At 35.1% G+C, this 27,299-nt stretch overlaps 2 protein-coding genes and 1 pseudogene across 2 annotated transcripts; all 3 read left to right on the top strand.

The window, feature by feature from the left end:
- Positions 1 to 8,902: 8,902 nt before the first annotated feature.
- On the top strand, positions 8,903 to 9,463 carry LOC145636531 (secreted RxLR effector protein 161 pseudogene; annotated as a pseudogene).
- Positions 9,464 to 18,669: 9,206 nt separating this feature from the next.
- LOC145634341 (nudix hydrolase 19, chloroplastic-like) lies at positions 18,670 to 22,404 on the top strand. The gene is made up of 6 exons (XM_081685763.1): positions 18,670 to 19,321; positions 20,692 to 20,832; positions 20,928 to 21,032; positions 21,205 to 21,304; positions 21,463 to 21,555; positions 21,991 to 22,404. The coding sequence occupies exons 1-6, from the start codon at positions 18,755 to 18,757 to the stop codon at positions 22,281 to 22,283; spliced, it is 1,299 nt and encodes a 432-aa protein (XP_081541889.1). The 5' UTR covers positions 18,670 to 18,754; the 3' UTR covers positions 22,284 to 22,404.
- Positions 22,405 to 24,170: 1,766 nt separating this feature from the next.
- LOC145634340 (uncharacterized) lies at positions 24,171 to 26,943 on the top strand. The gene is made up of 2 exons (XM_081685762.1): positions 24,171 to 25,493; positions 26,348 to 26,943. The coding sequence occupies exons 1-2, from the start codon at positions 24,753 to 24,755 to the stop codon at positions 26,633 to 26,635; spliced, it is 1,029 nt and encodes a 342-aa protein (XP_081541888.1). The 5' UTR covers positions 24,171 to 24,752; the 3' UTR covers positions 26,636 to 26,943.
- Positions 26,944 to 27,299: the final 356 nt, after the last annotated feature.

Genomic DNA, 27,299 nt, shown 5'->3' with positions numbered 1-27,299 from the left:
TGAGCAATTCATCAGTGTAAGATAAGATTAATTTCATAATTTAATCTGGACTTGAATTTAGTCACTATATACACTATCCAGGACTTCTTAAGTCTAAGAACTCATTGGTGCCCATGCTTTTTCAAACGTCTGATTTGTGCCTCAACCTCACTAATTTTTATTAACAATAACCTTTGACGTTAACAATAACCTTTTGTTATTATTTTATTTTCTGATTTTTTTTATTTTGTTTTAAAGTGTTAAACCAATTAGAATGGAACACGTGTCAAATAAATAACGCTACGACATCATTATCGATAAAATAACTTAGCTTTCGTTAACGGATATGGTTGTCAAAGGGTATTGTTGATAAAATATCGTGAAGTGGAGGACACAACTTATAACTTTGAAAAAGCATGGATACAGCTTAGATTTTCAATAACCTGGGAGGCATAGCCGCATAGCTTAGAAAAACCCAAATCTTACAAAAAGAACATGATAATACAAAAAAAAAAAAAAAAAAAAAAAAAAAAAAAATCTTTTTTTCACCCATGTTCTTTTAAATAACACTAAATGTCTCTTCTGAGTGCACCAACCACACACACATTAATATCTGAAATAAAGAGGAAAAAAACGAGCCATCAACTCTTTTGAAAATGCAGTTTCAGTTCTAGAGTCTGGAAAGGAGGAAACTTGGACATAAACTCAGACAGGGACCACCATATTAATGCATTGCAGTTGATGACAGAAGGAAGGAAGACAAAGAACCCATAAGCGCACTGATCACTCAATATACATACTCTTTGATGGTGCTTGGAAGAAAATAGCTAGGAAGAGGAGACAGAGATGAATCATGAATGGGAAGCAGCTGCAGGTTGGGTGATTTTCAGCGAAGGAACCGAAGTGATCCAGGATAATTAGGCTATTTTTGCTACCACACCGCTGCAAGCAGAGGCCACGGCATGCCTCCTTACCCTTATTAGCTGAAAACTCGTTGGCAAGAATGTTATTACGATGACTGACTCAACCCTACTGGTACAGGGCCTTACAAACACCGCGGGAGCTGCCAATGAAATCAATCAGTGATATCAAGAAGAAAGTCAGTGCCCTTAACTCCCTGTTAGTTAGGAAAATATGATAGAAATGTTAAAACTGAAGCCCACTACCTGGCCACTAAGACTAGGAAAGGCTAGTTTGCTTCTGTTTTTACTGTGTTTTCCAAAAAAAAAAATAAGGAAGCTATGCATCCTCTAGAGCGCAAGCTGCTAGAACCTCGTCCACAACAGCTAAGGTACATCAGAATTAAAACACTTTGAATATTTATTTTTCTCCTGTTCTCAACTGCTTGTTTTATATTTCAGAGTTGAATGAAATATGGTGTTGCTGATTCACTGAAATTAGATTGTAGATGTTGTACTTCTGCTGCAGATGGCTTGTTATTGATTTTTTTTTTAAGAAAAACAAAGTTTCCAACAGAATCGACACTGAATAATAACACCACATTACATTTTTACAAGACACTTTTTAAAGACAAAATGAGTAAATGACAATACAAATATAACACAAAAGGTAGGGAGTACATAATACTTGGAATTCTAATAACCATATCTCTAACTTCTTAAGTTCAGACAACCAATACATATATAACAAAAAAGGTATGGGGACAGCAGTACATAACACTTGGAATTCTAATAGCTGAGTCTCTAACTTAAGGTCAGATAACCAATACTTATACAACGCAAAAGTACATAATACTTGAAATTCTAATAACTAAGTCTCTAACTTAGGTCAAATAACCAATAATTATACAACACAAAAGTACATCATACTTGGAATTCTAATAACAACTTGATAAGCATGTCATCTCCTTCCTTGTCAGAAAGGTTCATCCAAAACCTGTTTAACATTGTAATGATTTTATCAAATTGAATAAGTTTGACCTTGCCTTTATCAGAATAAACCAAGTCGAATTTGAAGATTAAAGGGTAGCTATGCGGCACAACCAGGTGTGATCTAAGAAGAGGAAACTTGTAACAAGAACCCGCCTCATCCACTACCAATGGCACTGGCTTAGTCGCGTTAAATAGCACAATATCAAGACAATCGTCCTCCAAGTCTTGGGTTGCAAGAGAACGAGACCAAGTATCAAACGGCCTTCCATACTGAAAAACAATGGTTCCGAAAACCCAACTGTCATCTTCAGAGTTAGTAGAATCAATGCTGTGTTTCATAAGAATAGAATCCTTTATAGCATAAATATTTGCTGCTTGGTTAAAAGTGTAATATATGGTTGCACAACCCATACTACCAAACATACGATCAACACCCAATTTTTTAAAATTGCCATTTTTCTGTGTTACTAATTTTGCAACAAATTTGTCCTTAATTGTATTACCATCTTCATCTTTGAGATCAAAAGCAAGAGTAAAAATTGATCTAGCACGGATTGGCCGTTTAAAAGTTAGAGGCAAGGTACCATTTATTAGATCAGCATCATCATCTTGTTGTTGTTGATTCAAGTGTTGTTGTCGATTGAAGATGCAGAAATTACCCTCGTTATCTTCAACAAATATGGTAGACTCGAAATTTCTCGAGTGCATTATGTTTAATCCTCACCGAAAACAATTCAGCAAACTGCCTTACAGGTTCTCCCGAGTGACCAATTCCGTCTTTGACGAAGTGAACATTATCCATCTCAATCTGTTATCACTACTATCGTATCATATCATATCAATATAATGGAGATTAACTTAACTAGTTAATAAAAATAAATATGGAATTATGTATTCAGTTCAGAGGAGGATTTTTAGTTTATACTCTATATAGGTTCAAAGACAAGTAGTCAATACTCAATATATGGCCACAATTTAAAATTTTAGAATCAATCAAAGGCTTAGTGGAGTCGGCTACCTGAACCAAATTTGATTATTTTGTGTCATCATCAACAAAGTGAAAAGTTATTTTTAGTTATTAATGAGATAATGTTGATCTAGAATTTTGTAGGCAGGGGGCAAAATCCAAAAAAAAAAAAAAAAAAACATTAGAAGAGAAACAATAATGAAACGAACACAACTTTAGGTAATTTCAATATTTCATAGTTCAATTCAAATATGAAAGGGTTTTGCAACACATTAGCAACCAAATTTGATTCAATTGTCAAATAAGGCCTTAAAAACCACAATATTTTAGGGAGGGAGTAAAGGCGTGATTGATTCAATTATTAAATTAGGCTTTATAATTTTCTTTTCTAACAACATAATCGAAGGTTATATTAGAAGCAATAGTTAAAATTTTCGAACCCTAAAACACTGACAATTAGATAATACTCCGTATTAGATCAACGATAAACCCTAGATTGTGAAATTGAGATGATGATTACAAATAGAAACAACAAATTACCTCGTAAGCTGCTTCAATGGAGAACGTTGAGTGCGCTTCAATGGGGAACCGAGAGAGGAGGAGGAGGTGGTGGTAGTAGGGCCGTAGGTAGTTACGCTCATCCGTTTTTTTTTTTCTTTAATTGACAATTATGTTTATGTAATGTTCACTAAGTCTTTTTTTTTTTTTTTTTTTTTTTTTTTTAGGGACACTATGAACTAAAATTACGTTTTAAAAAAAAAAAAATAATAATAATAAAAATTCACTGGTACTCTATTACTATGCATCGATTTTTAAAAGCTACTATTTGTTACGGAGTATATGAAAATGTTGTCTTGAAAGAACAAGGAAAAATTGATAGGAATAATCCCAACTTTGCTCGATTCGCCCAAAATAATCCCAACTTTTGATTATTTTATAATAATCCGAATTTTAATATAAATTACAAGCATCATCATGTTAACTTATGTTATGGGGCTGTTTTGTACTCAGAGATGTCCCATGATATGTGTTGCAATAAACATGCTTCTACTATTGTTAATGGTGAAGATGGCCATGCTGTTGTGCATTCAATCTTCTATACTGATGCTGTTCAAGCTGCTGTGAAAATCCGTCTTGCAGACAGACTACATGGTGTTGGTGGTTGTGCAATTTATGGTCATATACACGCTTACAGCAGCAAATTTGCTTCTGATTGTGAGTATAATAAACTGTTTTATAGATCAACTCTGTTCTATGCCTCACAAGAAAAGCCTAAGAAGTTGTTGGAGGGAGGCTATATTTCACTGTCAAGAGATAAGGTGGCTGTGCCACTAGATAGTTACCTTTGTCTTGAGGTATATTTGACAGATGCGTCGACTGAGAAGGTAGTATTTAGTGGTACTCTTCAGCTACCTGTAAAAGAACGTGGTTCAGTTGTCAATAAATTTGGTGAAATTGAGGTTTTAGCAACGTATGATATTTCGCCTCCTCAAATAGAGAGGAAGTGGATGAAGCCCTCGGAGTTTCAAAGGATTGGTAACAAGAGATACTTGGTGTAGACTGTAGAGCAGCACGAGTCAGGAGAGGGTACATTGTGTATGCCTTCACAATACCAAAATTGTATTAGAGCAGCATTAGTCAGGGAGCATCATAATTTTTTCACAATTGTTTGTTAATTTAAATAATAAGCACTTTGATGATATCTCTTATATTCTGATCATCTCTTCTACATTTCTACCAGTATAACATTATATGGTTAATAACTTGAATTCTAAATTTCCAACAGTATATATAATTGTAAAAATTGAATGGACTGAACTGAGCTTCTAGCTTAGTCTGATAAGCATCAACCAGTCCTCACTCCTTAGCTGCAATTTGTTTGCGCCTTCTCGGTAAACATGCTGCCAGCTCCTAACAATTGGATTTTACTCCTATACGAATAACCACACAATTAAATATGGCCATGTATCATTAACTTTTTTTTAGTCTATCTTTGACTTACCATCAAAGCTTTTGAATCATATATTCTTCATATTCGATTGTAATATTTTTTTCACTTATGTTAAGATAGAATATATCTTAATATATGATAGGAAAGTAGATATATATTGTGATCTTGTTAATATTATCTTGTGAGGAAGATTATTCCCCAAGGCATACACTTGTATAAATATTTGTTACACGTTGAATGAGAAGATTGAGAATTTGTGCCTAATTTGACATGGTATCAAGAGCCAATTCTAAAAAAAACTCTAAATATTTTTTTTTTTTTTTTTTTTTTTTTTTTTTTTTTTTTTTTTTGAGATCAAATTGTGAAATATGAGTGAAAAACCTCCGATTGACTTACTGTATTACCTAGGGTCGAGTGATAGTCCCGGTAATGTGATCACGCCAATTCAATTGCGTGGTGAGAATTATGAAGAATGGTCACAAGCTATTCGAAGAGCTTTGATGGCCAAGCGGAAATTTGGTTTCGTAGATGGAACCATTACCAAACCGGCTGAGCCGAATTCAAAGGTGGAAGATTGGATTGTTGTGCAATCTATGTTGGTCTCATGGATCACTAATACCCTTGATCCGAAGGTGCGATCGACAATTGGTGATTATGATGATGCGAGTGTTCTTTGGATGAATTTAAAGAACAGGTTTTGTGTAGTCAGTCGTACTCGTGTGTGCCAATTGAAGACATCTCTTGGTGAATGCAAGCAGAGTTCGACCGAGTCGGTGGCCGATTATTTTGGCAGACTCTCAAAGGTGTGGAAGGAGCTTCTCACTTTTATGCGTGTACCTAAGTGTGCGTGTGGGAAGTGCTCCTGTAATATTGTGGCACAGGTGGAGGAGATTAGAGACGAAGACTATCTTCACTATTTTCTAATCGGGTTAGATGATCATTATGCATCAATCCGGGCTCATCTTCTTGCGCAAACACCTCTTCCTTCAGTGGACATGGCTTATCAAAATGTTGTGATGACGGAACAACTCCGTGATGGTGCGTCCAAAGACAATAAGGACATTGTGAGTGCGTTTAGGTTGGATGCAAAGTCGAAGCAAAAATATGCTGATAAAAGTGATAAATTTTGTACTCACTGCAATAGAGAAGGACATGACGAGGAGGGGTGTTTTCAGATTCATGGCTACCCCGAATGGTGGGGTAATAGGGGTCGTGGTGGACGTGGCCCTGGGCGTGGTGGTGGCCGTGGTGGGGGACGTGGCAGTGGCGGCCGTGGGTCACGCAGCAACAGCAGTGGCTCGGCAAATGCTACTTCGCAGTCCTCTGTTCGTGTAAATAAAGTTGCTGGAGGATCTAATGGTGGACAACAATCGAAGAATGCTTCGGGTGATGATGCAGCAAGTTTGGTGGGCGTGAATGCAGCACAAATTCAACAAATTTTGGATATATTAAATCAAAAAAATAGACAATTGCATGGTAAGACCAATACTATACCCTGGATTGTACACACAGGGGCATCAAATCACGTGACATGTGAGTTTTTGATGCTTAGAGATGTGAAGCGAGTTCAAAATTGTCCCGTACGCTTGCCGGATGGAAAGTCGGCAAATGCGGATCAATTGGGAACAGTGATATTTCCGGGAGGATTATGCCTTGATAATGTTTTATACGTGCCTCAATTAACTTGCAATTTAATATCTATAACTCAATTGAGTGATGAGTCTAAATGTGTGATGCAATTTACTAACAAAATTTGTGTGATACAGGACCAACAGACGAGGAGGGTGATTGGTGTGGCTGAACGTAAAGATGGACTATACCTTTTCCGTGGTGTTCCTCAAGTGAAGGTGCTAGCAGTGGATGGAGAGTCTTCGTTTGATTTATGGCATCAACGGATGGGTCACCCTTCAGAGACAGTGTTGAAGATGATTCCAATTGTGAGTAGTTCTTCTAGGAGAAATAATAATAAAGCATGTGACGTTTGTCCTCGTGCTAAACAATCTAGATGTAGTTTTCCCGTTAGTGAGAATAATGCAAGTCGTATTTTTGAACTTATTCATATAGATTTGTGGGGTTCGTATAAAACACCTTCTACTTTTGGTGCACATTATTTTTTAACCATAGTTGATGATTTTTCTAGAGGAGTTTGGATTTATTTATTGAAAAATAAAACCGATGTTGAAAAAATGTACTTTAATTTTATGGCTATGATTAAACGACAATTTAATCAAGAGGTTAAAATTGTTAGGAGTGATAATGGAACGGAGTTTAACTCCTTGCGTGATTATTTTTGTACAAGTGGCATAATATTTGAGACATCGTGTGTGGGAACACCACAACAAAATGGGAGAGTTGAGAGAAAACATCAACATATTTTAAATGTGGCTAGAGCTCTGAGATTTCAAGGTAATTTGCCTATAAAATTTTAGGGAGAGTGTGTTTTATCGGCTTGTCATTTGATTAATAGAACTCCAACACCTTTGCTTGGAAATAAAACCCCGTTTGAGGTTTTGTTTAATAAACCACCATCATATGTTTATCTCCGTGTTTTTGGTTGTTTGTGTTATGCGCATAATCAAAAGAGTAAGGGCGATAAGTTTGAGAGTCGTAGTCGAAAATGTGTGTTTTTGGGGTATCCATTTGGAAAGAAAGGTTGGAGGGTGTTTGATTTAGAAACCGACGAAATTTTTGTTTCTAGAGATGTGAGGTTTTTTTTAGAATATTTTCCCTTTTATTACCCCTATGGGAGAGTGTACGACTCGAGAAAATCATTTGGTGGATGGTTATGGCAGTGATGATGAATGGTTGTATAGGGAGAGAGATGTAAGTGGTAGAGAGGAGCCACATACGGAGAATACCGTAGCTAGGCCGCGGCTTGATGTGGGAGACCACAACCCGCCTGTGGAGGGGTCTACTGCCACCCCTGCACCTGCTGTCCAGCACCACGCAGAAGAGCAGGAACAGCAAGGGGCTGGTCTGGGCAGCCAGCAGCACCTGGGTGAGGCGCACCAGCTTGGTGCGGGTATGGAGGCTACGTGTGGGCAGCAGCCACAGCAAACCCATGATGATGCTAGGGGACGTGAGAAAGGCAGTGAGGGTGACGAGTTGGGAAAAGGAAAGAGGCCGAAAATACCATCGATAAAATTGCGTGATTATGTTACTCACACAATACGGAAAAACAGTCCATCTAACACGGCTCCATCTACATCATCTTCCTCAGGTACTCCTTATCCCCTCACATATTTTGTTGATTGCTCACGATTTTTTGAAAAACATAAAAAGTACATTGCAGCTATTACAGCAAGACATGAGCCTAAAAATTTTAAAGAGGCTATGAAGCATGCAGGGTGGAGAGATGCCATGGCTGCTGAGATTAAAGCTCTAGAAGAGAAAGGCACGTGGGTCCTTGAAAAGCTTCCTCCCGAGAAGAAAGCTCTAGGGAGCAAGTGGGTGTATACAGAGAAGAGAGATGAACATGGCAATCTGCAACGTTTGAAGGCGAGATTGGTGATTCTGGGCAATCATCAAGTTGAAGGTATAAATTATAATGAAACTTTTGCTCCCGTAGCAAAGATGGCGACGGTTAGAACTTTTCTGGCAGTTGCAGCTGTGAAAAATTGGGAGGTGCATCAGATGGATGTACACAATGCATTCTTACATGGAGATCTAGATGAAGAAATTTACATAAAAATTCCTCCTGGTTTCAATAAAAACAATTCTGATTATGTGTGCAGAATGAAGAAATCGTTGTATGGTCTGAAGCAGGCACCTCGCTGTTGGTTTGCTAAATTGACTGCAGCTTTGAAGAAATATGGATTTAAACAATCCTATGGAGATTATTCTTTGTTCACTTTGCACAAAGATAATTTACAGTTGAACGTATTGATCTATGTTGATGATTTGATTGTTCCAGGAAATGATACAAATGCTTTGTCAAAATTCAAGGCATATTTGGGGAATTGTTTTAAAATGAAAGATTTGGGAGTGTTGAAGTACTTCCTAGGTCTTGAGGTAGCCCGAAGCAAACAGGGATTTTATATTTGTCAGCGGAAATATTCCCTTGACATTATTTCAGAAACTTGATTATTGGGTGCTAAACCTGCTGACTTTCCGATGGAACAAAATCACAAGTTGGCCCTCGCAGAAGGGAAGTTGTTAGAAGATGTCGAGAAGTATAGGAGGCTAGTTGGTCGCCTAATTTATCTATCAGTGACTCAGCCGGATCTTGTGTATTCTGTTCATATTTTGTCTCAGTTTATGCAGAGTCCGAGAGAAGAACACTGGGAAGCTGCCCTTCGTGTAGTTCGATATTTGAAGAAGAATCTGGGCCAAGGGATACTTCTTCGTTCTGATAGTGCATTGAAGCTGGAAGGGTGGTGTGACTCTGATTGGGCGAGTTGTCCTTTGACTAGAAGGTCGTTGACAGGGTGGTTTGTGTTACTTGGATTTTCTCCGGTGTCCTGGAAAACTAAAAAGCAACCAACGGTGTCAAAATCATCTTCGAAAGCAGAGTATAGGGCAATGGCTGCTGTGACTTGTGAATTAAAATGGTTGAAACAAATTTTACGGGATTTGGGTGTGCAACATTCGCAGGGTATGGATTTATTTTGTGATAGTCAGTCAGCTTTGTACATTGCTCAAAATCCCGTATTCTATGAGAGAACAAAACATTAGGGGTGTCCATAATTCGGATAAAAACCGAAATCCAATCCAATCCAAACCGAATTATCAATTCGGATCGGATCCAAACTTTAAATCGGATCGGATCGAATTTAGATTTTTTGGAAATTCGGATTTTCAGATTTGATCGGATTGACCCTAATTGGATCCAATCCAAACCGAAAATCGAATTGTAAAATTAAGTTTGTATAAATATGGATTTCTGTATATTTTGAAGTTTAGCTCAAATACTTACTACTACATAAAATAAATTAGAGAGACTTTGTATTAATTAATTAATGACTTGACGTTAAACTATTTATTTTAATCATGATTTTGAAGACTTTTATTTATAGTAAAGCTTTATTTTTATAATTGTATTAGGCGCTAAAAAATAATGTATTATAATTCGGATTTTCGGATCGGATCCAAATAACCGAATTTTAATTCGGATTGGATCGGATTGGATCAAGATAGAAATTCGGATCGGATCGGATCGGATTGGAAAATTGAAAACCGAATTATATTTCGGATTGGATCGGATTTGGACTAAATCCAAACCGAAAACCGAACGGACACCCCTACAAAACATATTGAAGTTGATATGCATATATATTGTGAAAGATGCGATAAAAGATGGCATGATTTCTCCTTCGTATGTACCTACTAAGTTGCAATTGGCAGACATATTTACGAAGGCATTGGGAAAAGCTCAGTTCGAGTTTCTACTTGGCAAGTTGGGCATTCGAGATCTCCATGCTCCAACTTGAGGGGGGATGTTAAGATAGAATATATCTTAATATATGATAGGAAAGTAGATATATATTGTGATCTTGTTAATATTATCTTGTGAGGAAGATTATTCCCCAAGGCATACACTTGTATAAATATTTATTACACGTTGAATGAGAAGATTGAGAATTTGTGCCTAATTTGACAACTTAAAAAACGTTTTAATAATTTTTTTTTCTTCTATAAAAGGTACACTCTCTAAAATGGGTATTGGGGCAAGTGGGCAACGCCCAGGACACGTATTAGTAACTACTGGAGCTAGACTTTTAGCCAGACTATGAGACAGTGACACTTGGCGTTTCCATTATTCGCCAAGTGTCAAACCACGTAAGCGGCAATTGGATATTAGTATGACACATAAGATTTTTTTTTTATTTATTTATTTTTTTGTAGAAGAGGATAAAGAATCTAGGTATCGCACAGGCACAAAACTAAATAAAAATCATGACTTTATTAAAATTAAAATAAAAAATGTCAAGAATATCAAGATCAAATATTATATTCAAGATAATACTCTGTAAAAAATAATTTAATGTATGTAATTATAAGAAAGTATAATAAAAGATTGTATCTATTAGTGTCTTTATATGCTATGATAGTTGGTAAATAATAGGTGACTTTGTTTTAAAATATACAAAGTAGATCGGGATCAATTTAATCATAGGATCGCATAAATTTACAAAAATGTCACTATGCCATTGGTTTGTGTGCCTATGAAAACTCGAAGGTATATGGTGAATTAACCGGTAAAAGGAGACATGACATGTACATTTCGATATCCACACAAAAATCACAAAACATGGACGCAACACGTAAGTATTGGATCCCCTAACCTTGATTGTCATCACCTCTTATCCTCCCTAAAAACCACCGCAAATGAACCAAAGCAGCACCACCAATGCCCCTGCTTCTCTCTTCCACCACAACCATTTGGATTAGTGCACCTAAAGCTGTCAAAAGCTGACCCAACCCGAAATACCGACCCAAACCCGACCTATTAACCGGCTCGTCTGAACCCGATCCGATAAAAATAGTGACCCGAACCCGACCTGAAACCAACCCTTGACCCGAGTATTTGAGACCCGAACCCGAACATTTACCGACCTAGAGATGACTCGACCCGAATGTAACCTGTAAATTATTGACTTGAATCGAACCCGACTTGAAACGAAATTGACCCAAACCCGTTTTAACCAGTCAAAACCCAAATTCAACCCACCCTGTTTCTAACCCGACCCGAATTCAACCCGACCTGCTACACATCCGACTCGAATTTCAATATGATCTGCTACAAACCCGACCTGACTTGTTATTGACCCGACCCAAATTCAACTCGACTTGTTATTGAATCAATATATATAGATTGTATCTCATGTTGGTATTGGAACGGAAATTGAATCCTAATTTAACTCTATTCTTCAATATTTCATTTTGAATTTTAAGAGGTTAGTTTCAAAACATGTATTTAGGGACGGATTTCAAGGACGAAACATGTTTTCCGGAAATTATTGACTTGAACTGAACCCGACTCGAATCGCGAGAATGACCCGACTTGGAAATGACCCGACTTGATTATAACCTGCAAATTATTGACTTGAACCAAACCCGACTTGAACCCGAGAATGACCCGACCTGATTATAACCGGTAAATAATTGACTTGAACCGAACCCAACTCGAACCTGAGAACGATCCCAACTCGTTTAAACCCGTAAAGACCCGAATTTAGCCCGACCTATTTTTCACCCGACCCGAATAATGTAACCCGACCTTTTACTAACCCGACCCAAACCTGATAAGATGTATGACCCGACGTGACCCGACTCAAGCATGACCTAACCCGAACCTGACCCGCATATGTTATGACATTAACCCGTATTGACCCGACCCGAGATGACCCGACTCACACTAACCCGACCCGTTTATCCGAATTGACAGCTCTGAGTACACCATAGCAAATTTGAAAAGCTGAGGCATAAAAATTTAATTTTAGAAGTTAGAGACAAACGAGAGAGAATAAGATAGATGTACAATTTTTTAAATTTTTTTTTTTTTTTTTTTTTTTTTTTTTTTTTTTTTTTTTTTTTATGTGAGAGCCATAAAAATAGTGATATACTCATAAACAATATTGGCTAAATTGGTACGAGTAAGATTAAATTACTTCCAATCTTCCATACACCTTGAATTCGGGTACATTTAAAGGTATGCACCTTAAATTAGGAAATTGATTTTGGCACACCCTTTATTGATTTTGGCACACCCCTATGTGAGAGCACAGAAGAAAACTGTGCTCTCACATAGGGGTGTGCCAAAATCAATTGGAGGTGTGCCAAAATCATTTCCCCTTAAATTAGTACATTTGTATCTATATTAGATACGGAGTACAAAATTATGTAGTTGATCAGACTATTTCCATCATATACAAAGTACATTAAACTTAGTATTTTTCCTCTGAATATAGTCATGCACTCATACACATTACATACGAGTAGGATGAAATTTGGGCTAAATTGTCAATTCTACCATGTAATGATGTTGATTACCCAAAAACAACAAATAGAGGCCTTGTGTTTGGTCATTATTCAGATGTAAAGTATATAGGGAAATTCTCACCGGTAACACCCAACTTTTGTTTTTTCTCAACGGTAGAATGCAAAATTTTTTATTATCATTGGTAATCACCAATTAGTAATACTAATTTACTGGTAACATTAATGAAACATTTACCTAATTATTGACTAACCATGGATTAATAATAACACAATTACAAACCTACCCTTCTAAAAAATCACTTCCCTCCAAAGTTATATGCAATTTTCCCTCCTTAATCAATTATCCCTTTATATAAACCTTAAACAACCCAATTCTATTCGTATTCCTTGTTCTTCTTCTTCTCAATTTCTCTTAATACTACCACGGCTAAACAAAATGCTCCAGCGAAAGGTTCTTGAGGCAGGAGGTCAGCTATAGGGAATGAGTCACCGTGATCTGCGACAATACTCAATTGTTTTCCACTTAGATTAACAACAGAATTTGCAAGCTGACTTGCAATTAGTATACTAGCTAGATGAAACCTTGAAGTTATTTGATTAGACATAAGTGGTTAAGGGAAATAAATAGGGGCAATTGAGTCATTTCGTAGCTAATTTTCCACTTAACATAATAACCATGGTTAAGGACTTAGGTAAAAGTTTCATTAATGTTACCAGTAAATTAGTATTACTAATTGGTGATTACCAATGATAATCCAAAATATTATATTCTACCATTGAGAAAAAACGAAAGTTGAGTGTTACCGGTGAGAATTTTCCAAAGTATATATTTATCATCTCATCGGCTTTATTTACGTGATACTACGAGTATTATTTTTCATTTCTATAAAAGAAGTGATATGAATTACCTTTCCATTTCCAGCTCCATATACTTTAGTTGTCCCAATATTAAGGTCGTGTCCAATTTTTGTACTATTATATTAAGGTCGTGTCCAATTTTTGTACTACGAGTATTATTTTTCATGTCAATAAAAGAAGTCTATATTACGGAGTAGTATATAAATTACAGTAAAAAAAATATTAAGGTCGTGTCCAATTTTTGTACTATTATATGGATAAGGTTATAATACTATTTGAATTACCTTTCCATTTCCAGCTCCATATACTTTAGTTGTCCCAATAGTGGAATATTAATTAATTTTGTCTTGTTACACCCAAATAATTCCTTTTCATTTCACTTGATTTTCTCAGATAGTATGATGTACTGCTCTTGCGAAATATTTGTCTGATGTACACAACCAAGGGAGGTTTTCTACTTAAAATTTTACAAATCAGTCAAGACTGCATGTGAGACAAAAAAAAAATATTTATTTGTATAAATTAGGCTAATTTGATTATTACACAAAATAATTATTACAAATTTTTATTACAAAAATCACAGCTACTATGAACATAATCACAAAATTTTAATATTGAAACAAATCGATTTTCAAAATAAATATATAGTTTATATGAGTAAATTTAATATTGAAAGTTCAGATTATGAAGAATTTATTAACGGAAATTTCATGAAATGCCCCTGAGTAATTTTTTTATTCACCAAATACCCATCAAAACTTTCAAATTCACCAAATACTCACGAGTTGGATATAAATTATATTTAGATGTTGGGTTAGCCAGGGAAATACCAAAAAATTTGGATGACCATAAGTTTATTGAGGTTGAGTTGTTGAACATTAATGGGGATGTAGTATATTTATTGATTACATTACATGATTTGTATCTCTTAGCCTTTCGTAAAAAGAGTGAAAGTGTCAAATAAACTGTTAATTCATAAATAGTTTTATGTAATTTGTTAATCAATAAATAATTATGTGTTATAATCTATTGGTTCATCATTCACCTGCCCGTATTTCATATTTAGGTAATTCAAAATTTTACATCCATTTTTATATTAAATTACATATATAACTATTTATTTTTAAGTTTAAACTATTTAACCATATATAAAATCATTCTAACAATTATGTAATATTGATCAATGAAAACCATATTTGTTTTATTACAATTATAATATAGAAATGGTTTTATAATAAAATTAAGAAATGTTATACAATAAAAAATGCATCATTTATAACGATACAAATATTTAGAAATTTGATTTGAATTGTATAAATAATAGACACACATAAATTGTTTTTATAAGTATATAATTTTATATTACCAACTAGTTATAATATATACCTAATCAAATTTATTAAATTAAAAATAAAGTTGTATATTACAAAAAAAAAAAATGAATGATATATTTTGTGTGAATTATGCTCTCAAATAGGGTAAGTTTGTAAATAGTTTATATAAAATCATTTTTAAATGTTTGTAAACAAAAGATACTAAAGTTTTACGATCATATTATTATAAATATTTGGATTAATACTTAAAGTTTGTCCCTTTTCTTCACAAATAATAATAATAGTAATAATAAAGAGTTTTTTTATACCTACCATTTTTTGTTTACTTTATGTTAATATTGACAATTGTGTCGTATCGTGTAATTATTTGTGTACAAAATTAAACAAGCTGAAAAGTTTTAACACTAACATAACCCATTTAGATATGTCATTTGGGTCAACGAGTACAGTTCGTGTTAGAATTTGAGCTGCTTAAAAAAAATATCTATCTCTTATAGTATAAAAACTTAATATTATCACAAAAAATATTAAACAGGTTATATTGGGTTGAATTTGAGTCATTTGGATTTCTCTCATTAACTTCGGATTGAATTTAAATCGGATTATCGATTGATTCGGGTTGGTTAGGAATTGACAACTCTAAACCCATTTAATAATGTGTCGTATTGTAGGATTGGTCTGTTTAATTTAAAAATATATGAAACGCTAATGAAATGAACACATGTATTAATAGTAACAAGTCCAATGCTATTTAATACTTATATGTATTTTTTGTTGGAAGATATCAAAACCTACCTCAGTTATTGGAGGGGGTGTAGTTTTTTTTTTTTTTTTGGTTTAAAAAAATTAGGATGAAAAATCACACAATATAAAATAATTTATTAACTATTACTAAAACAATCTATTAACTATTACTAAAACAAAACGTGCTGATTTCATCAATTTCTTAAATTGTCTTACGTGTCATGCTTTCATTAAAATTTTCCCTCCAAATTTAATTATGATGTCATCTATTTATTTTATTCAATTTTTTAGCCCTTTTCCTTATACTTGTTAGAATTTAGGATTAAGAGTCTGTTCACATTTACTTAATTTCAGTTCAGCTCTAATCATTTCAATTCAGTTTAGCTCTTAATTTCCCTCTCTCATAAAATATTCATTTCAGCTCATTTCAGTTTACTTTAGTTCAGTTTAGTTCAGTTCAGCTAAGTTCATTAAATGTGAATATACCCTAAATAGGTTTTAAACTAAAAATACGAAACTTGACTTTGACATTAATATTATTCTATACTCCTTACGACTTTTGAATCTTTTCAATATACAATAATATTAGATTTTGATAGCTAATCATATGCATTTTTTTAGCTTCCACTCTAAACATATAAGCTCAGTAGACATGAAACATTATATAAATTTTTCTGACCATCATTTTAGTAAATTTTACATAACATCATAGTAATTATTATGCTGTAACATTAAATAATAAACATTTTTAAAAAGGACTATGTACATGTTTTTTTTATTATTTATATACCAATTTAATTTATTTAGTTTAAAAAAATCAAGCCAGGTTGTTTTAAAATGATATTAATAACAAAATATATAAAAGGAATATGGAAAAATTACTTATCATCACCGTGCAACGCACGGGTACTATACTAGTAATGTATTAAAAAAAATCATTTTTGCAATTGTATGTTTTAAAACGTTTAGACATACACATATTTTAATAAATCTGAACAACTATTTTTTTAAAAAAATCATGACTTTATTAAAAAAAAATGTCAAGATTATCAAGATCAAATATTATATTCGAGATAATAAAAAATAATTAAATGTATGAAATTATAAGAAAGTATAGTAGGGATTATATTGTTATATTAGTGTCTTTATATGTTTTATCTTGAGTATATATAGGCGCATAACACCTATTTGCTAGGCATGCAAATAAGAGGGTTTTATTGCCTCAAAAAAAAAAAAAAAAAAAGTATTATTATGCATATAGTGGTACTTTTATGCATGGTACTCTTATGCATGTAGTGGTACTTTTACGTATAACACCTGTAAAAAAAGTTTTTTTTTTTTTTTTTTCATTTTTTTTCTTTCTATAGTGGTACATTTTTGTGTATTATTATGCATGTATAATGTACAATTAAAGTATAAGATATCTTAATAGTATTTTTTTGTGTACTATTATTCATGTATAATGTACAATTAAAGTATAAGATATCTTAATAATATTTTTTTGTGTACTATTATTCATGTAGTGGTATTTTTTGTCATCCTATGTCGTTGATTATTTATTCCTCAAATATGTACCACATGTCACCTATTATGTAGTAGTGGTACATTTTGCCATCCTATTTATTATTTGTTTCTAAAACATATAGGCGCTATGCGCCAATACTTATTCCTTTATCTCATCAAGGAAGTAGGAATGTTATGATAATTGGTAAATAATAGGAAAAATTGATTGTAATAATCCCACCTTTGGCTAATTCAATGTTAATAATCCCACCTTTTGATTATTATTTAACAATCCCACCTTTACATGGGAACTTCTTCTATTAGTCCCTAACCTGTTGGTAACCAGTTTTGATAAGTTAATACGCCACGTGTCATTTTGTAATTGGTTAGATTATAAAAAAAAAATTAAATACTAAAAAAAAAACACCATCAACCATCCTAACTCACCGTGAAACTCTCACCCTCACCCTAGCCCCACCAAAAACCGACCGTCCGCCACCCTACACCCCCGAAAACGGCTAGCCGAAACCCCCAATATAATACAAGAACCCACCCAGTGCCGATCAAAAGGCACCCCCAAATCACCCCCTAACCCAAATTCCAACCCCGAAACAACCATAACCACCACCTTGAAAAACATCGAAAACCGCCAAAAAGCCTCTCTAATCGCCGAAACTCCTACCCAAGCCATCTCTTCTCCTCTTGAAGGGTTTTTTTTTTTCTTAATCTTTTTTATTTCTTAATTCATTAAAATAAAAGGGCCGGTTTTTGCTTCGTGGGGGTGGGTATAGGGGTTTCGACGCTGTGATTGTGGGGATGGGGGGTTCCGGCGCTCCGACGGTGGGGATGGGGGGTCCGGCTGCGGGGATGGGAGGAGGGGCTGCCGGAGATTGGGGGTTAGGGTGTCGTTGGGGATTGGCTAGATTTTTTTATAAAAAAAATTTGATCAGATTTTTTTAAAAAGTTTTTTCTTTTTGACCAATGATTTAGTGACATGTGTCATTCAATTTTTTTTTAAAAAAGAGTTAACCTAATGTACAGGTTACCGGTCACAAGGGACCAATAGAAGATCTCATATAAAGGTGGGATTATTAAATAATTATCCAAAGGTGAGATTATTTACAGCAAACCGATTAAAGATGGGATTATTAATAAGGGGTATAAAATATTTGCTACCAGTACTATTAGTCACATATAATCTTTGATTTAGTTGATATATTTGGGTGGAAAATAAAGCGGGAAAATTTTAACCATAGAGTGTCAAAGTATAGTTCGAGTGCCTTTGTTTTAGTATATACTATATTTATATTGATCGATTATTATTTACGGATTCAATTTAATCATAGAATCTCATAAATTTACAAAAATGTCACTATGCCATTGCCTCTATTGGTCTGAGAGCCGGTAAAAACTGAAAGGTATATAGTGAATAAACCGGTAAAAGAAGACATGACATGTACATTTCGATATCCACACAAAAATTACAAAACATGGACGCAACACGTAAACATTGCATCTCTAACTTTGATCATCATCTCTCATCCTCCCTAAAAACCACCGCAAATGAACCAGAGCACCACCACCAATGCCCCTGCTTCTCTCTTCCACAACAACCACTGCATCTCTCTTCCTTAAACTCACCTCTCCACTCTCTCTCCTCCGCTTCTCAACCATGTCTTCCATCAATCTTCAATCCCACGCATTCGCAGGCAACCCCATTAAAGCCAAAACCCCCAAATCAAATGACCCTTTTTCCCCTAATTCAGCCCTTGAAGCTCTTAAATCTCACCTTTTAGGGAATACCCATGACGCCATTGCCCTTAATTTTAAGGTATTGCCTTTCAGAAAAGGGCGCCCTTTGGCGGGTTCTCAGGGTTCTTCCCCAAATTGGCATCTGGGTTGGCTTAGTTTGGGTGATTGTAAGGGTTTATTGGCTGATTCTTCGGTTAGATTTGAGGGAGATTCGTTGGTTTACCTGGGTTCAAAATCAGAGGAAGATTCTGTTTATTGGGCAATTGATGTTTCGGAAGATGATAAATTAGTGGATGAATTGGGGAAGAAGTATTTCTCTTTTGTTGAGCTTAGGACTTTAATGGTGGCTACTGATTGGTCTGATTCTCGTGCTATGGCTGATTTAGCTGTTGCTGGTCATGTATGTATTCTCTTTCTGCTTATATTACATGGATGATTATGCTTTCTTTGATGTTTCTGCTAGTTTAGTTAGATTATACTTCGTATTTGATTGTGCTTTTGTGTTTCAAATTGATTGCCATCATGACACTTTGAGATGATACTTGATACCAATAGTAATGAGTAATGACAAATAATTGGCTCGTTCCATCGTGACCTTCTTGTGACCTGTTTTATACGGTAACGATAATCGTCATGTTGTGATCGTGTTGGGAACTGTGATGTGGATTGCTAAGAGGGTTTATTTGAGAATGCGGTGCAAAATTGTGTTGGTGTTAGGTTTTGTTAGTTGGTGACCTTGGTGTAAGTGTGAGGATGTCTTTTATATAAGGGAATGATTGAATAGAGGTGAAAAATAGTTAGAATTTCGAAGATCAGTATTTGTAGGTTCTGATAGCTTTGCTAAGAACAAAATAGCTTCTTCAGGTAACAGAATTAGCTCATGAATTAGTAATGTGGTTGTATCTGTTTAATTTTGACTCAATTATGAATGTGCAAAGATGTATTCTTTAATGAGGTTGAAGATCTAGTCTTGGTGGTAGACTGGTAGATGTAGTTGAGATTGAGCGTCTTCTTATTATCGGAGATGGAAGAAGTATGTTTGATATGTGCCAGGAATGTTAATGATTGTTAAAGAGGAGGGGCTTAAAAATGTGAAATTTTATTTATGCTGGTACCATAGGTGGGTTTGGTTAACATGATTGTGGTGAATGGGACACATGAATGACAGAGAACACATGAATGAAGCATTTGTATTGTTCATTTTGAATCTTGAAGCTAGAGATGTGTCTTGGTTTCTATTTAATGACATCTCATTATGGGAAGTATTAATTTCATGAGTATTTTATGGGAAGATGTAATATGTATGTAGATTAAAACTGTTAGCTATATTCAGTTCTTTATCTTCACATTTAAACAAAAATTGTAAATATGTAGACTTAAAGTAAATAGATATGCAAGGCTATCTTCCTCAACTCTGTTTTACTATGGGGTTAGGAACTTGGGATTGAATCTGTTATCTAAACATTCAATGACAACTTTCAAATGTGCTTGAGTTTCTATCATAGTGGCAGTTATAAAGCCTTGCTTTGCCAAAATATATGTCCAGTTACTTTGTGTGGCTGCTGACGAATCTAGTTCTGTAGCCTTTTCTATTTGATATTGTTCCTCATTCTAATTCAGTGCATAAGCTAAAAATCCTTTATCCAGTACTGGCGAATTCAATGCTTCAGTTCTAAACAGTTGTCTTGATTCTCTAGCTTCTTAGTTTGTTCTCTTGTTCAAATTCCGTCTAACTATGGTCTTGTATTTTCTGCGTCTGGTGTTTGTTAGGCTAGAGCATTGCTTGAATGGCATGGAACATCTCGATTTTGCGGGCAGTGTGGAAGTAAAACATTTCCAAGGGAAGCTGGTAAAAGAGTGCAGTGCTCAAATGAACTGTGCAAAAAGAGGATATATCCTCGTGTTGATCCAGTATGATGATACCAGTCTCTCATTTATTATGCAATGCAGAAGCACTGTTTGAACAAATGGAATTAAATTCTTCCTGTTGTGTGTCCTGTTACCAGGTAGTCATTATGCTCGTGATCGACAAGGAAAATGACCGTGCACTTTTAAGCAGACAGTCGAGATTCGTACCTAGAATGTGGAGTTGTTTAGCTGGTTTTTTAGAGGTTAGTACTCTGCAGATATATGATGACTCCGTACCTCATTTGTGATACATCTGTGCCTCCATTATTGAGATGTGTGACATTATAAGAATCATTTTCTTCTCCTCTCCTTTGTGCTTTCTGCTTCAGTTACTCTGTACCTAAAATATCTGTTATCTAATTACATTTGTCTTAGCCCGGAGAGAGTTTGGAAGAAGCAGTGAGGAGAGAAACATGGGAGGAAACTGGGATTGAAGTAGGAGAAGTTGTCTATCATAGTTCTCAGCCATGGCCTGGTAAGTTCTTTTGGAGCTGATGTCTGAGTAAAATCATCTCGTATTTAACTATTTTTTTATGTTGTCATACTGTAATAGTGTAATGATCATAGCAGATAAATTTCTGCAATCAGTTTCTTGTCTCAGCTTAACAAACTTTAACTTTTGACCTTTTCCAGTTGGGCCAAGCAGCATGCCCTGCCAGTTGATGGTAGGCTTCTTTGCTTATGCGAAATCTCTTGAAATAACTGTGGATAAGGATGAATTGGAAGGTATGGTTTGCCACATTTTCTCTTATTTATTGCATTATCTTTCTTTTGCCTTCCTCATTTGGATATGAAACTCAAAGTAGGATCTCATTCCTTCATTACTTGATGACTTTTTTGACTACTTATGGGACCTCATTTTATTACTAATAAGTAAAAATAAATGTAACTATTATAATTGTTGTTGGGTTAATCTCAGTATAAGTATAATATATTGACTATTTTTTTTTTTAATTTTTTTTAAAAAAAATTAGTTATTAAGAGTCAAAGTTATTCGTTCGTAATCATGAAAGTCATAACGATTTATGTATTGAGAAATAGAGGAAGTATTACTTAGGTAAGAACTTACAATTAACTGTTCTATACCTGATTAATGGATTGCGAATATCATCTTATATCCGATTTATTTTACTTCTCTAATGTATGTATGTGGTTGTTTAGATGCCCAGTGGCATAGCAGAGAAAATGTCAAGAAAGCTCTTACATTTGCTGAATACGAGAAGGCACAAAAAACAGCTGCTGCCAAGGTAGAGCAGATTTGCAAGGGGGTCACGCAGGGTCAGAACCTCTCCTCGGACTTCAACACTGAAAGCGGAGAGCTTGCGTCCATGTTTATTCCAGGGCCTTTTGCAATTGCCCACCACCTCATATCTACTTGGGTCTTTCAAGGGGCACCAGTAAGCAGTTCTAACAGTGCACTTAAAGAGCCTAATAGTTCTCTTTCAAATCTGTAGCTGCTAACTTTTTTTCCTCTCCTAATTTATTTTTATTTTGTAGCTTATTGTGATTATCCTTATTTCATCAGAAATAAATATTCTTTGCCTGTGATGTATATCTATAACGATTTTTGCGTAATACTACTACCTTTGTTCTTTTTTATTCTACTCACGTGACATCTTGTTGGAATCATTACAATTTGTAGGATCCAAATATCTAATTTTTCATACGCTTGTGCGTAATTAAAGATATTATGGGTCAAACATGTGTGCTGGAGACCGTGCAAAATGCAAGTGAGTAGAACAAAAAAGAACGAAGGGAGTATGATCAAATAGTCCCTCGCCTCCCTTCCATAATTTCTTCTTCTGTTTGTCCCATGAGTCCATGACCCCATGAGCTCTCAATACCAGTCTGAGATCAGGTGGGTGCACTCCCACTGTGTGTATGTCTCTCGTTTCAGTGATAGATTTCTGGTTACAGCAATTAAATACTGGTGACAGACTTGAGCCAAATATACCTTGGCACATTGGTGTCCTTACTCTTGGGAACACATATGGGGTTATTGGGTCTCAGCACCTTGTGTAACCCTGAAAGTAATTGAGGACATTGTAGTGAAAAGTTCTTGTCATCAATAACTTACTACGGAGTACATGTTTCTTTCCGTCCTGCAACCCTCCTTTATGCTCCCTCTTGTGCGAATTAGGTTTTACTTTGTTAACCTAGAAAACAGGGCATTGGGCAAGTTGTATAATGGTAGGAAAATTAGTGTCTTTGGAACTCCAGTCAAGTCATATGTTCCTCTGAAGTCTGAATTATCTGTTTTTAGTGTTAACAGTTGCAATTGGCTTTATTTGAGAACCTAGTGTGAGCATTAATATTGAGATAGATGAAAAAAATATAGTGCTGACGTTATTAATAGCCAGGAGTATGTCTGTATGTGCCTAGTTCTATTTCATAAGTTTGAGTGCGGCTACATATAAGAAAATGAAAAGTCCTCATGGTGGGTGAATAGACTCATTTAAACCACCTAAATCTGGTCTGTTGCTGCAGCAACATTAAGTCCGTACCCTGTTGCTGCATAATCGAGGCTGTTACGTACTGAAATATGTTACAAATTGACTAGGAAAGAAATTGTAATCATGTCTGATAGGAAAACAAATCACTCTCAATCCACGGATTAATGATTTAACCATCTATCAATCAACTGCTAATAGCAGTCGTTATGGTAAACACAATGACTTATTGATCGAGGATTAGACAAAATTTACAGTGTACTGCGCAAGTCAATATTATAGTGATGGAATTTGTCACTAGAGCATTCCAATATCAACTTGGCTGCTGTCACATGCCCTCAACGATAAGAAACTGTCTCAATAATTCATACTAAAACAATTTACATCTTAGTTGAGTTATTTCTGCCGTTCACTGAACTGTCACATACCAATAAAACTTTGGACCCCCCAATTCTGATGTCTCTATCAAGGCATCTATCAAATGTTTTTCCAGAAAATTTGGCTAGGTATATACCAATTACCTATTTTTCTAGAAAAGCAGATAGTAACATGATGACTACAGAGTTTTTTGTGTGCTGGGGGGGGGGGGGGGGGGGGGAGGATACCGTGGTTGTAATGCCCGTACTGTAACTAACACATTGACACTCTGTGCTTGGTGCTTGCCCAAATTATAACTACTGTATGTTTAGTACATGACGGGGTATTTACAGGTCGTAGGGACTTAATAGGAGTCATTTTTGGAACCTTGAAGATTAAAAGAGCAGCAATTTTTGATTATTTGGTACTTAGTAATTGATATAGAATTTTTGCTAACTACATCTATTCATTGGAGACTTCTAGTTTGTCCTTGTTCACTAGTAAGGTTTCCATTCTAACTTGAAGTCCATGTGGTCCAGGTAGCAATGAAAGAGTAAAACAATGTACATCCGTGTCGCTGTGTGAGTGCATGTGTAATTTTCTTTCTTATGCTTCTCTTTTACTGCAGGGTTACTGCTTAATCTTTTAAGCCATGCCTTGTGTGTGTGTGTGTGTGTGTGTGTGTGTGTTTTTTTTTCTAACGTAATTGTTCTTCTGACTATTTACGATTCCAAAAAAGATTTAATAAAAATCATGAGTTTTTTTTTTTTTTCTGCTGGTCTAATTAGTCTCGTTGATTGTTTGATACATAAAACCAAGCATTGAAGTTTGTAGGCCCTTGCTCAGTGATAGTACAAAAGGGCAATAATTCAGATTCCTAATTTCCTATACAACCTTCCAATGTCAATAAAGCCCCCAAAACTTTGGGAGAGTATAAACCTGCCTCATGCGTCTTAATTTTGTATGTTATTTCATGGTTCTGTAATCACTCTTATTTTTAAATCTTGCCTTTTCTTTTATTTTTCTGTGTTTTTAGTCTGTAGGAAAAAAGTGTTCTGTTTTTTATTTGGCTGCACTCTGCAGACAAAAATCATTATCATTAGTAATTGATATTTTATGTACTCCGTAATATGTATACCTGATGCTGTACTTGGACTTGGAGTAGGCATGGGATTTTCATTTGCTCCCCCGAGTTATCCCTTGTATGTAGTGAATGATGTAAATAAACATAAAAACAAGCTGTGCATGATAAGATCACTTCCTTCTTCATCTTTGGTTTCCCTGCAGTCCTCTTCTCTTCCTATAAAAACTGATCAAAACAAGAAAATTATATCAGAACCTCAGAATTGTAACAGTTCCTCAAGTGCTTCTCCCAGTTACAGCCAAGAGAATACTGTTGGAATCATTGGAGGTGTGTCTGTTCTTACCACATTGATCTTCCTTGAGAAGTTTGTGCTATGGAGCTCAAGAGATAAATACGGCACTGTCCCTTTCATTGTCTGCAGTGATCCAACATCTCCTTCAAGCTGCGAGTACATTGCTAACACCAATGATGGTAGAACCCCTTCTGGATTAGACCAAGTTAGGATGATTGAGAATCTGAGAGGTAAGAGGTTGTTCCTTGAAGAAGGGGGAGCACGATGCATTGTCATGCCTTGCCATCTTTCACATGCTTGGTATGGAGAAATTTCACTAGGGAGTAAGCAGCCTTTTCTTCATATGGCCGAGTGTGTTGCTTTAGAACTCAAGGAAGCAAGATTTAGGCCTCTAGAAGCTGGAAGCGGTGTCAAAGTTGGAGTTATAGCAACTGATGCTATCCTAATGGCAGGAGTCTACCAGGAAAAACTGCAAGACCAGGTATAATCTTCTTTTTTTTTTTTTTTTTTTTTTTTTTTTTTTTTTTTTTTTTGGTATATCATTGTATTGATTTTATTTAGCACGACAAAAATCTTTATGTTTCTGCTGTTGAATTTCTCTCAAGTCAGATTTTGTAGTGGAGTTTTATTCTTCTGAGTCCTGAAACAGAACTTAGCCTAATTTGTCTTCACATTCATCAGGCTTGTGCAAAAGATGGAAACGAAAATACTTGTCCATCTTAGACCAAGTTGAAAGAGATATATAGCTATATATATCAGACTAGATTAAAGGTTTTAGCAAATTTTCTGCTACTTCATGCAGAAAGTTGTCACAAAGTAGCAGGACATTCAGTTCAACTTACCGATATATTTTGTCTATCCAGTAGCCAGTGTAAGAAGACTTTTCAAATATCGTGTCTTTAGTTCAGTTTACCTAATCTATCAAGTTTGAAGTGCTTTTGTACCAACCTTTAATTGAGTTTTGATGTTTTCACAAAAATTTAATTGTGTTTCCCTAAGTCAGGTGCAATGTTTTGCTTTCTTGTTGTTTAAAGTCATTTTTCAAACTTTCTCATGGTTTGAAGATTTAAAGCCAAGTTTCCTTTGATCAGCTTTCCTGATGGATCAAATTTTGACCGGTCTATGAGCTAGCTATGTACAACACCCTTAGACTTCTCCATTGACAGGAGCGTTGTGCTTTTGATTATGTTCTGAGTTTGGCACGAGTAGGATCCATTTATTTTGATAAACACGAAAATGAACCGTCTTGATATTTATGTCTACTATCTTGATTCTTGACCCTATTTGCAGTCTACAATGTTGCTATTGACTTCTGAATTCTGACAACTGATGCAGGGGTTTGAAGTGGTGTTGCCAGATAAATCAACCATGGAGCATGCCATATACCCCGCTATAAACTCCTTGAAGCGGAAAGACATGAAGGGAGCGCTTAACCTGTTAAGAATTGCAATCCAGCTCCTTCTGGTGAAATCTGTGAATATTGTGATCCTTGCCTCCCATGAACTTCAATGTTTGTTACCACATGACGATCCCCTTGCTAAGAAATGCATTGATCCTATGGATGCTTTGGCAAGATCAGCTGTAAGATGGGCAAAAGCTGCAAGAGATACACGAGGAATTTAGATGATACGGAGTTCTTGGCTTGCTAATGATAATCAATCCTGTATATTAGTACATAGGTTTAGCCAACTACTGTGGGATTCTGTGCAGTGTGCACCAAAAATTCGCTACTGTGGGATTCTCCTTAGCTCACTTGATGATGTTGCCTTACTTTTGGACATAAGTACCAAGTTTAGAAATTTAATTTTGAGTTGTATTTTATTTTTAGCTATGTATACTTCCGCTATAACTGAGGATGAAGATTTTCTCATCATTTTTCTTCTCTCAAAGGCCTAATGTATGATTCTAGTTTATGTTTGTAAGGGGCCTTAAAGTGATTGCTTATTAACATTCAATTGTTTTAATATTCAATATTCCATTCATTACCCGACGGACCCGTAATATTTACATAGAAGATCACAAGTTCACAATCTTCTTGTTTTCAACTTTGTCCTTAGTATTGTAATTTGGAACCCTTGTGAATTGAACAATGTGTAACATAATCAAAATTATCCACAAACTCTTTTAATGTTTTGATCATCGTTAGATTTACCATACCCTTTAAGAAGCTAATAGATCAATTGAATAACAAATAATAGATGTTTTCATATACTCGTATGTACATTTAGTGGTTGTAATTCATATTTCGTAAACTCTACCATTTTTGAAACCTGATGTGTTCGGATTG

The sequence above is a fragment of the Chenopodium album genome, chromosome 6, assembly GCF_948465745.1.
Source record: "Chenopodium album chromosome 6, dcCheAlbu1.1, whole genome shotgun sequence".
NCBI classification, from domain to species: Eukaryota; Viridiplantae; Streptophyta; class Magnoliopsida; order Caryophyllales; family Amaranthaceae; genus Chenopodium; species Chenopodium album.
This window is presented reverse-complemented; position numbering and strand designations above follow the sequence as displayed.